Here is a 14670-nt window from a genome sequence, read left to right as displayed (position 1 = left end):
ATTGCTAATTTATAAACTTATGAAATAAAATATAGTGTTATACTTCAAGTTTAATATTTTAATGGCAAAAATAGTATTATAAACTTGTTTAAATGATTTTGTCTATGTTTATATAAGAGTTAGTTTTGATTGACTTGAACGTGGCTACTTGAATAGGTTGCTAGCTTTACCATTGACGACAACCCCAGCCTCAAACACAATTCCAACCAGAGGATAACCCCATGCCATCCATTGATGCCTGTGATGCCTTATCAGTCCAAACATCATTTGTCGCATCCCCAAGCCTCTTTTCACATCAAGCTTAACCTTCATCCCTTGCGATGTAAGGCTTTTTGGAATCTAAAACAAGATGCATAAAGGATGTTTACCATAACCCAGAGATAGAGCATTATATCCTTCAACCGACGACTGTTTATGTGAGCGATCATGAGGATAATAACTAATATTTTGTCTTTCTGTTCCTGTAAACCAAGGAAGAACCTAAGTACCCATCATCTAGGAGGAAGAGGGAAAAAAGCCCACGGAGAATGATGAGCCTTTGGATGAAGAGCCCACGGAAGATGATGAACAATTGAGTTTCGTTCATGCAGAGATACTTGGAGGACTCATGGAAATGATGCCAAAACTTGAATACTCCGAGAAAGTTATACAACCAAAAGAGTCCATCTCATAAATTTCCACTTGAGTAGTTGCATAATCAAAGGTTTTGAATAGTTGTTAACTTGTTCATGTTTTGCTTTGTAATAAAGTTTATTCCATGATTAATATCTATATATTTTAGTATATTATGGTTTACAGTGTTGAACGCTTTTAGAATGTTGGTTATTAATAAATCCTCAATTGAGTACTCTCGCAGTTATACTGTCTTGAATAACAGTTTGTTATGCCCTGAAATTGAGAACTCTCGCAGTGTTTGAGAATCCCAAATGCTTGATTGTTTTACCTTGTTATGATATTTATAATATCTTATGATATCATACGTTTGTAAGATTGTTGCCTTGTATAAACCTTGAACTTAACCACCCCTACTACCATTTGAATATGAAATTTATGGGTGATGGATCTCTAGGACCAAAATGAACGTTGAAGAAACGCTTAGGCAATTACTTCAGGTTGATGAAACGGTGATTGTGTTTTATCATTCCAAGCTAAGTCTTACTTTATTTGATTTATATGTCATACTTCTTTACTTGATACTAGCTAGACTTAATGACTTACCATCCACTTTATCATTTTTTTATTCCTAGGTATGGGACACCCGACCTTGGTTATTTAAAGAAACATACATACGAGTCCATATGCCAATTCCATTTAGACATGGATCTACACCTTAAATACTTGGAGTCTTTTAGAGGACCCGAAGGTCAAGATGTAAGTTTGCCATACCTTTCATTTTGACTCACCTTCCAGACGAACACCCTTACCTAGAGGTGAAGCATAAGTATGCTGATCTAATCCTACCTAGTGGAGCCCCAAACTAGGCCAAGTATTATATTAGGCATAGGTTGATGTTAACTTGAGAACACATCCGGACCTAGCTGCACCATACTTTGAGAGTTTTGATTATGGTACCCGAACAAGAATCAGGGGCGGAGTAACTATCACACTACTGGGTACAATATATGTATGATACAAATACTTGAAATTGAGATATACATATTTATACTACTTCAATATATGTATGATATATGCACAATAATATAAGTGCAATATAGGTACAATATATGTACAATATACGTGTCAATATATATATATGTATATATACGTATATATACGTATATATACGTATATATACGTATATATACGTATATATACGTATATATACGTATATATATATATATATATATATATATATATATATATACTTGATAAATGAATTTATGAAATCTAAGTCTCAACTCTCTCTCTCTCTCTCTTTCTATATATATATATATAAATATATAAGGTTAGGTTGGGTTCAAGTGCAAAACCTCTTATGGTGTGAACCATCAGAACCACATTAAATGAGCAAAAACTTCCTAAAATGAGAAAAAAATAAGAAAGAAAACAAGAAAAAAATGAGCAAAAAGATTAAATCAGTAGAAAAAATTAAATTATCAAAAACGTAAAATGGGCAAAATTTTAACAGGAGAAAAATGTAAAATGATCAAAAAGTAAAATAAGTAAAGCATCATTCAGAAAAATCATTGTGAAATGATCAAAATCTTCAAAAATTAGGAAAAAATAGTGGTTCTCACCGTAAGGTTATATATATATATACACACACACATATTACTACAATATATGTATGACATATGTACAATAATGTATTTGCAATATACGTACAATATATATACAATAATTTATGCAGTATATAAACTTATATATCTAATATTTGTCAAAAAATTAAATTTTAGATATTCAATTGCTAATTTATAAACTTATGAAATAAATTTGTAGTGTTGTATTTTAAACTTAATATTTTAATGGAAAAAATAGTGTTATAAACTTGTTTAAATGATTTTGTCTATGTTTATGTAAGAGTTAGTTTTGATTGACTTGAACATGACCACTTCAATAAGTTGATAGCTCTACCATTGACCAAAACCCCAGCCTCAACCACAGTTCCAACTAGAGGATATCCCCGTGCCATCCATTGATGCCTTTAATACCCTGTCAGTCCAACCATCATATGTCGCATCCCCAAGCCTCTCTTCACTTCAAGATTTACCTTCATCGCTTGCGATGTCAGGCTTTGTGCTCGAAAACAAAAAGTATAACGGACGTTTACCATAACCTAGAGATAGGGCATTATATCCTTCAGCTGGTTATTTATGTGAGAGATCATGAGGATAATAACTAAGATTTTGTCTTTCTAACTCCTGTAGACCTAGGATAAACCTAAGTACCCATCATCTAGGAGGAAGAGGACAAAAAGGCTATGGAGGAGGATGAGCTATGGATGAAGAGCTCACAGAAGCTGATGAACAATTGAGTTTCGCTCATGAAGAGATACTTGGAGGACTCATGGAAATGATGCCAAAACTTGAAGACTTCAAGGAAGTTAGACAACCAAATGAGTCCATCTCATAATTTTCCACTTGAGTAGTTGCATAATCAAAGATTTTGAATAGTTGTTAACTTGTTAATGTTTTGCTTTGTAATAAAGTTTAATCCATGATTAACATCTATATATTTTAGTGTATTATGGTTTACAGTGTTATACACTTTTTGAATGTTGGTTAGTAATAAATCCTCAATCGAGTTATTATCGTTGTTCATTTCTTGAATAATAGTTGCAGTGGCCTAGAATCGAGAACTCTCGAAGTGTCTGAGAACTCCAAATGCTTGATTGTTTTACCTTGATATGATATTTTTAATATGTTATGTTCATATGTTTGTAAGGTTGGTGCCTTGTATAAACCTTGAACTTAACCACCCCTACTACCATTTGAATATAAACTTTATGGGTGATGGATCTCGTAGGACTAAAATGAACGTTGAACAAACGCTTAGGCAATTGCTTCAGGTTGATGAAGCTGTGATTGTGTTTTTTGATTCCAAGCTAAGTCTTACTTTATGTGATTTATATATCATATTTCTTTACTTGATACTAGCTAGACTTAATGACTTACTATCTACTTTATTGTTTCTTTATTCCTAGGTATGAAGTCTTTCGTACAGAATACATTATATAGGGCACCCCACCTTGGTTATTTAAAGAAACATCCATACGAGTCCTTAAGCCAATTCCATTTAGACATCGATCTACATCTTAAATACTTGGAGTCTCGTAGACGACCCAAAGGTCAAGATGAAAAGTTTGCCTTACCTTTCATTTTGACTAACCTTCATGACAAACACCCTTACCTAGAGGTGAAGCATAAGTATGCTGATCTAATCCTACCTAGTGGAGCCGCGAACTATGTCAAGTACTATATTGGGCATAGGTTGATGTTAACTCGAGAACACATCCGAATCGAGCTGCACCATACTTTGAGGGCTTGGATTATGGTACCCGAATCAGAATCAGCGGTCGAGCAACTATCACACTACTCGGTACAACATATGTATGATACAAATACTTTAAATTCAGATACAAATACTTATACTAGTCCAATATATGTATATATGCACAATAATATAAGTGCAATATACGTGTCAATATACTAGTCTTACATGCACGCAATGCGTGCGATAACGTGTGATAACAAATGAAGTAGAAAATAAAATTAATTGGGTAGAAAAACTGTCTTTACAATTTATTTTCTCAAAAAATTGATGTTCAATTTTAATGTCCTACTCCCCTCCATTTTCATTCAAATGAAACAGTTAGTTATCCTCAATTTTTTTTTCTTTTTCTATTTTTTGGTGTCCTCCATGTGTTGCCTTATATAATGAAGATATAAATGTATAGGGTTGGGTTCTAATGAAAAATCTCTTATGGTGGGAACCATCATAACCACTTAAAATGAGAAAAAAGTTCCTAAAATGAGAAAAAAAATAAGTAAAAAAGGGGTAAAAACATTATATCAGTAGAAAAAATTAAATTATCAAAAACATTATATGGGCAAAAATATAACAAGAGAAAAACGTAAAACGAGCAAAAAGTAATATGAATAATAACGAAGATTTTGTCTTTCTGATTCCTGTAAACCTAGGAAGAACCTAAGTACCCATCATCTAGGAGTAAGAGGAAAAAAATTCCCATGTTGGAGGATGACCCTATGGATGAAGAACCCACAGAAGATGATGAGCAATTGAGTTTCGTTCATGAAGAGATACTTGGAGGACTCAAGGAAATGATGCCAAAACTTGAAGACTTCGAGGAGGTTATACAACAAAAAGATTCCATCTCATAATTTTCCACTCGAGTAGTTGCATAATCAAAAGTTTTGAATAGTTATTAACTTGTTCATGTTTTACTTTGTAATAAAGTTTGATCCATGATTAACATCTATCTATTTTACTATATTATGGTTTACAATGTTGAATGATTTTCAGAATGTTGGTTATAAATAAATCCTCAATTGAGTTATTATCATTGTTCATTTCTTGAATAACAGTTTGTAGTGGCGTGGAATTGAGAATTGTCGAAGTGTTTGAGAATTCCAAATGCTTGATCGTTTTACCTAGTTATGATATTTTTGATATGTTATGATCATATATTTGTAAGGTTGTTGCCTTGTATAAACCTTGAACTTAACCACCTTACTACCATTTGAATATAAACCTCATGGGTGATGGAGTATTTCGTACATAATACATTGTATGGGACACCCCACCTTGGTTATTTGAAGAAACATACATTTGAGTCCTTAAGCCAATTCCATTTAGACATGGATCTACAACTTAAATACTTGCAGTCTTTTAAAGGACCCGAAGGTCAAGATGACAAGTTTGTCATACCTTTCATTTTAACTCCCCTTTCTGATGAACACCTTTACCTAGGGGTGAAGCATAAGTATGCTGATCTAATCCTACCTAGGGGAACCCCGAACTATGCCAAGTATTACATTGGGCATAGGTTGATGTTAACTCGAGAACACATCCAAGTACTATGCTGATCTAATCCTACCTAGGGGAGCCCCGAACATTGCCAAGTAATATGGTACTTGAACAAGAACCAGGGGCGGAGCAACTATCACACTACTGGGTACAATATATATATATGTATGTTAGAATTACTTTAAATTCAGGTACACATACTTATACTACTTCAATATACGTATGATATATGTACAATAGTATAAGTGCAATATACGTACAATATACGTCTCAATATATGTATACTTGATTCATGAATTTATGAAATCTAAGTCTCAACTCTCTCTCTCTATATATATTGTTGGGTTGGGTTCTAGTGAAAAACCTCTTATGATGTGAAGCATCAAAACCACTTAAGATAAGCAAAAACATCCTAACATGAGAAAAAAAAATAAGTAAAAAATAGGCAAAAATCACTAGAAAAAATTAAATTATCAAAAACGTCAAGTGGGCAAAAATGTAACAGGTGAAAAATGAAAAATGAAGAAATTTTTTGGAAAATGAGCATAAAAATGTTAAATGAGCAAAAAAATAAAATCAGTAAAACATAATTGAAAAAAATCATTGTGAAATGATCAAATCTTCAGAAATTAGGAAAAAATAGTAGTTCTCACGATTCTCACCGTAAGGGTATATATATAATATTATTCAAAATTTAAAATTTTAGATATTCAATTGCTAATTTATAAACTTCTGAAATAAATTTGTAGTGTTAGACTTGAAGCTTAATAGTTTAATAGTGAAAAAAGTATTATAAAGTTGTTTAAATGATAGTTTTTAAGTTTATGTAAGCGTTAGTTTTGATTGACTTGAACGTGGGCACTTGAATAAGTTCCTAGCTCTACCATTGACCACAACACCAACTTCAATCACAATTCCAACCAGAGGATAGCCTCGTGCCATCCATTGATGCCTCAAATACCTTGTCAGTCCAACTATCAACTATCGCATCCCCAAGAATCTTTTCACTCCAAGCTTTACCTTCATCCCTTGCGATGTTGGGCTTTGTGGAACCGAAATCATAAAGCATAACAGATATTTACCATAACACAGAGATAGAGCATTATATCCTTCAGCTGGCTGTTTATGTGAGCGATCATGAGAATAATAACTAAGATTTTGTCTTTTTGATTCCTGTAGACCTAGGAAGAACCTAAGTACCCATCATCTAGAAGAAAAAGGACAAAAAGCCCATGGAGGAGGATGAGCCCATGGATGAAGAGCCCACGGAAGATGATGAACAATTGAGTTTCGTTCATGAACAGATACTTGGAAGACTAATGATGCCAAAACTTGAAGACTTCGAGGAAGTTATACAACCAAAGGAGTCCATCTCATAATTTTCCACTTGAGTAGTTGCATAATCAAAGGTTTTGAATAGTTGTGAAGTTGTTTATGTTTTGCTTTGTAATCAAAATTTCCATGATTAACATCTATATATTTTAGTATATTACGGTTTAAAGTGTTGAACGATTTTTAGAATGTTGGTTATTAATAGATCCTCAATTAAGTTATTATCATTGTTCATTTCTTGAATAGCAGTTTGTAGTGGCATGGAATCGAGAACTCTCGAAGTGTTGGAGAATTCAAAATGCTTGTTTGTTTTACCTTGTTATGATATTTTTAATATGTTATGATCATATGTTTGTAAGGTTGTTGCCTTGTATAAACCTTGAACTTAACCACCCCTACTACCATATGGATATAAACCTTATGGGTGATGGATCTCGTAGGACCAAAATGATCATTGCAGAAACGCTTAGGAAATTGCTTCAGGTTTTGATGAAGTTGTGATTGTGTTTTATGATTCCAAGCTAAGTCTTACTTTATTTGTTTCTTTATTCCTAGGTATGAAGTCTTTCGTAAAGAATACATTGTATGGGACACCCCACCTTGGTTATTTACAGGAACATCTATATGAGTCCTTAAGCCAATTCCATTTAGACAAGGATCTACACCTTAAATACTTGGAGTCTTTTAGAGCCTGAAGGTCAAGATGATAAGCTTGCCATACCTTTCATTTTGACTCACTTTCCAAACGAACATCCTTACCTAGAGGTGAAGCATAAGTATGCTGATCTAATCCTACCTAGTGGATCCCGAACTATGCCAAGTATTATATTGGGCATAGGTTGATGTTAACTCGAGAACAGATCCAGACCGAGCTGCACCATACTTTGAGAGCTTGGATTATGCTACCTGAAAAAAACCAAGGGGCGGAGGAACTATCACGGTACTAGGTACAATATATGTATGATAGAAATACTTTAAATTCAGATACACATACGTATATTACTTCTATATATTATGTAGGATATATGTACAATCATATAAGTACAATATACGTATAATATATGTACAATATACGTGTTAATATATATACTTGATACATGAATCTATGAAATCTAAGTCCGAACTCTCTCTCTATATATATAGGGTTGGGTTGGGTTCTAGTGGAAAACCTCTTATGATGAAAACCATCAAAACCATTTAAAATAAGAAAAAACTTACTAAAATGAGAAAAAAAAGAAAAAAATGGGCATAAACATTAAATCAGTAGAAAAAATTAAATTATCAAAAAGCAAAAATGAAGCTCAAATGTAACAGGAGAAAAACGTAAAATGAGAAAAAAATTTAAATGAATAAAAATGTTGCAAAATGAGCATAAAAATGTTAAATAAGCAAAAGTATAAAACAAGTAAAACATAATTGAGAAAAATAATTGTGAAATGATTAAAATCTGTGAAATTTGGAAAAAAGAGTGGTTCTCACGATTCTCACCGTGATTAGGATATATATATACATATAAATATATAAATATATATTTATATAAACATATGCATATTACTACAATATATGTATGATATATGTACAATTATATATGTGCAATATACGTACAATATATATACAATAATATATGTAATATATAAACGTATATATCAAATATTTGTCAAAATTTAAAATTTTAGATATTCGATTGCTAATTTATTAACTTATGAAATAAATTTGTATTGTTATACTTCAAGCTTAATATTTTAATGCCGAGAAAGTATTATAAACTTGTTTAAATGATTTTATCTATATTTATGTAAAAGTGAGTTTTGATTGACCTAAACGTGGCCACTTGAATAAGTTGCTAACTCTACCATTATCCACAACCCCTGCCTCAACCATAGTTTCAATAAGAGGATAACCCCCGTGCCATCCATTGATGCCTTTGATACCTTGTCAGTCCCACCATCATCTGTCGCATCCCCAAGCCACTTTTCACTTCATGTTGCACCTTCATCCCTTGCGATGTCAGGCTTTGGGGAATCGAATAGGAAGCATAACAGATGTTTACCATAACCCAGAGATAGGGCATTATATCCTTCAGCCGGCTATTTATGTGAGAGATCATGAGAATAATAACTAAGATTTTGTCTTTCTGATTCCTGTAAATCTAGGAAGAGCCTAAGTACCCATCATCTAGGAGTAAGAGGAAAAAACACCCATGGAGGAGGATGAGCCTATAGATGAAGAGCCCATGAAAGACGATGAACAATTGAAATTCGTTCATGAAGAGATACTATGAGAACTCATGGATATTATGCCAAAAGTTGAAGATTTCAAGGATGTTATATAACCAAAAGAGTCCATCTCATAATTTTCCATTTGAGTAGTTACATAATCAAAGGTTTTGAATAGTTGTTACCTTGTTCATGTTTTGCTTTGTAATAAAGTTTAATCCATGATTAACATCTATATATTTTAGTATATTATAGTTTACGATGTTGAAGGCTTTTAGAAATTGGTTATTAATAAATCTTTAATTAAGTTATTATCATTGTTTATTTCTGGAATAGTAGTTTGCAGTGCCTTGGAATAGAGAACTGTCGAAGTGTTTGAGAATTCCAAATTCATGATTCTTTTACCTTGTTATGATATTTTTAATATGTTATGATCATATGTTTGTAAGGTTGTTGCCTTGTATAAACCTTGAACATAACCACCCTAATATAAACCTTATGAACGTTCATACGAGCCCAAGCTTAGGCAATTGCTTCAGGTTGTGAAGCTGTGATTGTGTTTTATGATCGATTCCAAGCTAAGTCTTACTTCATCTCATTTATATGTCATAGAATTTTACTTGATACTAGCTAGACTTAATGACTTACCATCTACTTTATTGTTTCTTTGTTCCTAGGAATGGATTTATTCGTATAGAAGACTTTGTATGGGACACCCCAGCATGGTTATTTAGAGAAACATCCATACGAGTCCTTAAGCCAATTCCATTTAGAAATGGATCTACACCGTAAATGCTTGGAGTCTTTTAGAGGACCCGAAGGTCAAGATGACAAGTTTTCCATACCTTTCATTTAGACCCACCTTCCAAACGAACACCGTCACCTAGAGGTGAAGCATAAGTATGCTGATCTAATCCTACCTAGTGGAGCCACGAACTACGCCAAGTATTCAATTAGGCATAGGCTGATGTTAAATCGAGAACACATCCGGACCGAGCTGCACCATACTTGGACAGCTTGGATTATGGTACCCGAACAAGAACCAGGGATGGAGCAACTATCACACCACTGGGTGCAATATATGTACAATCTACGTGTCAATATATATATATATATATATATATATATATATATATATATATATATATATATATATATATTATATATATATAATAATATTATATATATATATATATATATATATATATATAGGCTCATGTGAGAATACTATAGTTATGTGAGAATACTTAATTATGTGAGAATAGATCTCTACCCTTAGATCACTCTCATCTAATGGTTGACATTTCATCATTAAACAAAACAAAACAAAATCCTACGGTAGCTCATTAATCCCAAAAAAGAACCACCGAATCCCCAAAATTTTGTGCAACTTCTTCGACATTCCCAAGTGAAGCTCGCCATTTTCATCCATGATTGAAGCTTCAACAACATCGAAAACCAGCAATTTAACCCCAATTAAAGCTCGAACAAGATTCCAGGTTCTCCATTGCAGCTCCAAAAATATTTAAAGTGGTAATTTTTTGGAATTTTGAAGCTTAATTTTTTAGTTATTTGTCGAATTTGAGGGTTTCGTAACATGATTTTAGGATTTTTTAAGCTTAATTTTGTAGATGATTGCATTTATTAATCCTGAATTTTATTAAACTCATGATTTTAGGATTTTTTAAGCTTAATTTCGTAGATGATTGCATTTATTAATCCTGAATTTTATTAAACTCATGATTTTAGGATTTTTTAAGCTTAATTTCGTACATGATTGCATTTATTAATCCTGAATTTTATTAAACTCATGAGTTTAGGATTTTTTAAGCTTAATTTCGTAGATGATTGCATTTATTAATCCTGAATTTTATTAAACTCATGAGTGAAGTAGAGGTGTTATGATTGAGAGTAAATTAGGAGAGAGAGAATTTGGTTCTGATTTTAGAGAAAATTATTGAAGAGGTAGCTCCTATTAAAAATGTGGTTCTGATTCTAAATATTAAGCATGTATATTTAAGCAACTTCTGATGTACTTTTAGCCAATGCATGATGTACTTTTAGCCAATTCATGATGTACTTTTAGCCAACTTGTGGCTCTGCTTATAGTGATAAGTCCTCTGCTTATGGATGATCTAGTTTTCATTTGGCATTTACATTAAAAATAAGGAATAGGTAAATGATGTGAAGGGCTTTAGTAAGGTAGTTTTCAAAGTTGTTTCCAGGAAAGCCTCTTAGATTATTAATCCGTTGTTTGAGGATAAATTATTGTGTTTGGGGTTTATTAATGGTGAGGCTACTTAATACATTTATTGTTTTCTTACAAGTTTTGAGGTTCGTATTTACATTATTGAGATTCTGAAAGGCATATAGGTTCCTAGTTGGTATTCTATTCTTCTACGGGTTCAATTTGTTGATTAGACTATTCTTTCTTTTTCATTCGTTAAGGCTGCCCATGTTAAGTCTAATCAGGGCAGAAAAACAAAATTATACATGAAGAGAAAAACAAATTACATATACCATGTTTGAGATATCATAAACAAGAAGGGCAGCTGTTGCGTTGCGATAATACATAGGAGCCAAGCTATGGTATCGTTCTTGTCCTGCAGTATCCCATATATCAAATTTAATGCTTGCTTCGTCGAATGATATTGTTTTAGTGAAATATGCTGCTCCTATGGTTGCTTCCTATACTAGTATACACATGATTAATAACTAATAAGTGTGACTAAGATTTAAAGGAAAAACTTTGAAGTTTGGTACCTGACTATCAAAGAACTGTCCTCTTACATATTGCAACACTAAACTTGTTTTTCCAGTACCCATATCTCCTTGAAGAACCTAGTATATAATATGTAATAACAACAATATTAGCTCCATACAACCAGTAAATTTAATGTGTTCTTAACATGACGTAAAACAAATCGATACACGAATTCAACCCAACCTGTTATTGACCCGACATGATACAACCTGATACCTCTTTCATTCTCTAAGACATGTTAATTAGCTTCATTGATAATGAATATATGCATTTTGCAAGAAAACAATCTAGATTTTTAATCATGTATTTGCAAATTCTTTCTTTGTATGTTCTAAATATCAGTACTACTAGTTTGATTTGCAATAATAAAAAAGTTAGAATGTACCTACCAACTTAGCTTGCACAACTTTGCTGTCAGACTCTGCCATTTTGTGACTTAAGATAAGATAATTTGATCATTAGCATATATCAGATAATATGAAATTTAGTCTTTGTAATTTGTTTCCGAGGTTGATAAAGAAACTAAGACTAAAGAGAGAAAAAAGAAAGAATTAGATGAATATATAATGCAAGGGAAGGAGCTCTTAGAATTAGGAATACCTCATTGTTTGGTAGTTTTTGACTGGTAGTTTGCGTAGTGCTTTGGGCATATTCTCCCCATATAATAAATACCATAGACATTTGTATATATTTTTGACTGTTTTGCTCCATAAACAGGACTAAATGCTCTGTCAAATATGTACCCGACTTACCAGCTGAAATGATTTAAGCCTAGATATGCATAAATGTCTATCCTTCTGAGATAACAAGTGTGTAGAAGTGCCAACTCCAGAAGAAAAGTAGAGCAAGTGAATTTTATGCATTGAACATGAGCTAAGTATACAGAACAAACTGTAGAGTGTTTGATTATGAGAAAGTCTTATCAGTCATATATTGTATTGCTCAATTATGAATTCATTCTTTCTTCAAAAGTAAATAATCTTTTCTAGGCTGCCAAGGAGAAGGTTGCGACTGTATGAAACTATCGAAGCTATATACTTTTTACTCCATGTTGCTGCATAGTCATTTTCTGTCACATAAAATTGTTGAAATGAGATCTTTAGAACAAATTACATGATTTGTACCAAGTGAAATTTTGTGTAATTCATTCCTTGCTTTATATTTCAGTTGCTGTATAACGGTTATGAGTTTATATAATTTGTTTATATGATTTTCACCAGGTTTGGTTTTGTACATCATATTTCAATGGAGGAAGTTGAAAGAAAAAATTCTGTCTGTAAGTTTGGAAGTCATATGTCTCCATCCGGACTTCACTCTATGATTGAAAATATGAGTTCTGAACAAAGACAAGCGGTAAAAGATATCGGGTTCGGTGTTTTTCTTGAGTTGGGCTTTGGGGCTCTAAACAATAAGCTAAGTCTTTGGCTTATTGAGAACTTTGACCCATATAGTCGTACATTATATGTACGAGATGGGAAGATCACGATAGACCGAGAAGATGTCCAAGTGACTCTTGCCCTTCCTATGGGTCCTAAGGTTGTGAAGGAAGCAATGAAGGATGATGACAATGACGAATTCAGCATTCTTTTGGAACAATGGAGGAGTATATGGGGTTTGGAGAAAGGATGCCCTAAAACTACAAAAATGCCGGAGAGGATTCTTACTTTGGGGGCCGGAGATGATTTCAAGAGAAGTTTTGTTGTTTTTGTTGTTTCCTCGTGTTTGCATGGGCATAAGAATCAATTTTGCACTTACAAGATTTTGTTTTCACTCATGGATACAAGTGAAATAAGTCGGATGGATTGGTGCCAATATACAATTGATTGTTTAATCGATGCAATCTTGATTTGGAAGAAAAATCCATGTAGTTTTTTCACGGGATCTCTATTATTTCTCACGGTATTGACACTTTCATATACTCTATTGTATAATTTATAAAATACGCTTTTAGATCATGCTTTTCAAGGTATCATGTTGATATTTGCTTGCTTCATTCTTTTTCCCAATAAGGGGTACATAAAAGGTGTATATATTTATTTGAAATAAGTGGTATTGGTGATGTATATGTAGTAGAAATATGATGTGCATATTGTAGAAATCTGATGTACATATTGTAGAAATCTGATGTACGTGTCGATTTGTGTTATGCATATGTATTATTTTTGTGTTTTTATCATTACTAATTCATTTTTATTGTTCAATAGTTATTCTACTTGGATAGGGTTGAATTTATAGGATCGCAAATTGAAAGGAAGGCTCCGATTCTGTGTTGTTGGAAGGCTAACGCTATAAAAGAAAGATGTAAGGCAGAGATAAAGGCCGGAAATTTTGGGTTTGGAAGGATTTTGCCTCCTATAAGAATCAAAAGTGATGCCAACACAATTATTAATGATGTTGTACCAGTCCATTCTACAACTAATGATCAAGGAGATTCATCACAAAAATCTACAGAGATACACATAACATTCCCGGTAGTGTACGAAACAAGTCTTTATTTGCTTCTAAATAAAGGATTACATGACACTATGAACTACTTCATGAAATATGGGGATATATATAATATATATACTTCCTCCGTTTAGAAATAATTGCATTTTGAATCATTCTTTTTCATGAAGTCATTCTTACTATTATTCTTTATTCCTTGTTTCAAAATGTTCCTATGTTCACTTTTTCGCTTTAATAGTATCCTCCACGTCCTTTGAGATAACTCAGATTTATTGTTCCATAATTTACATAAGCTATGAATTGATATTACAGGATTTGATTGATACCCTTTCATGTGTTACAAAGAATTTAGCTACAAACTTTATTCAATTTGGGCAAGTTCTCTCCATGGTTCAAAATCAATACCCGGGTAGTGAATGTATA

At 32.6% G+C, this 14670-nt stretch overlaps 1 protein-coding gene across 1 annotated transcript; it reads right to left on the bottom strand.

Moving 5' to 3' along the window:
- Positions 1-6391: 6391 nt before the first annotated feature.
- Positions 6392-12227, bottom strand: LOC109134436 (ras-related protein RHN1-like). The gene is made up of 4 exons (XM_019248179.2): positions 12189-12227; positions 11799-11876; positions 11556-11723; positions 6392-6529 (listed from the first exon to the last, which is right to left on the bottom strand). Exons 1-4 carry the CDS (start codon positions 12225-12227, stop codon positions 6392-6394), a joined length of 423 nt encoding a protein of 140 aa, XP_019103724.1.
- Positions 12228-14670: the final 2443 nt, after the last annotated feature.

Source organism: Beta vulgaris, chromosome 2 (genome assembly GCF_026745355.1).
Source record: "Beta vulgaris subsp. vulgaris cultivar EL10 chromosome 2, EL10.2, whole genome shotgun sequence".
In the NCBI taxonomy this organism is placed as follows: Eukaryota; Viridiplantae; Streptophyta; class Magnoliopsida; order Caryophyllales; family Amaranthaceae; genus Beta; species Beta vulgaris.
Note: the sequence above shows the minus strand (reverse complement) of the source record. Positions and strands in the feature narration are given on the sequence as shown.

What these genes read in the sequence shown, in the direction of transcription:
- LOC109134436 (XM_019248179.2), bottom strand. Translation starts at nt 12,227, where the DNA reads ATGGCAGAGTCTGACAGCAAAGTTGTGCAAGCTAAGTTG. An exon ending in GACAGTTCTTTGATAGTCAG is followed by an intron (nt 11,724 to 11,798) that starts GTACCAAACTTC and finishes ATACTAGTATAG; the next exon opens with GAAGCAACCATAGGAGCAGC. An exon ending in TTTATGATATCTCAAACATG is followed by an intron (nt 6,530 to 11,555) that starts GTATATGTAATT and finishes GGTTCCACAAAG; the next exon opens with CCCAACATCGCAAGGGATGA.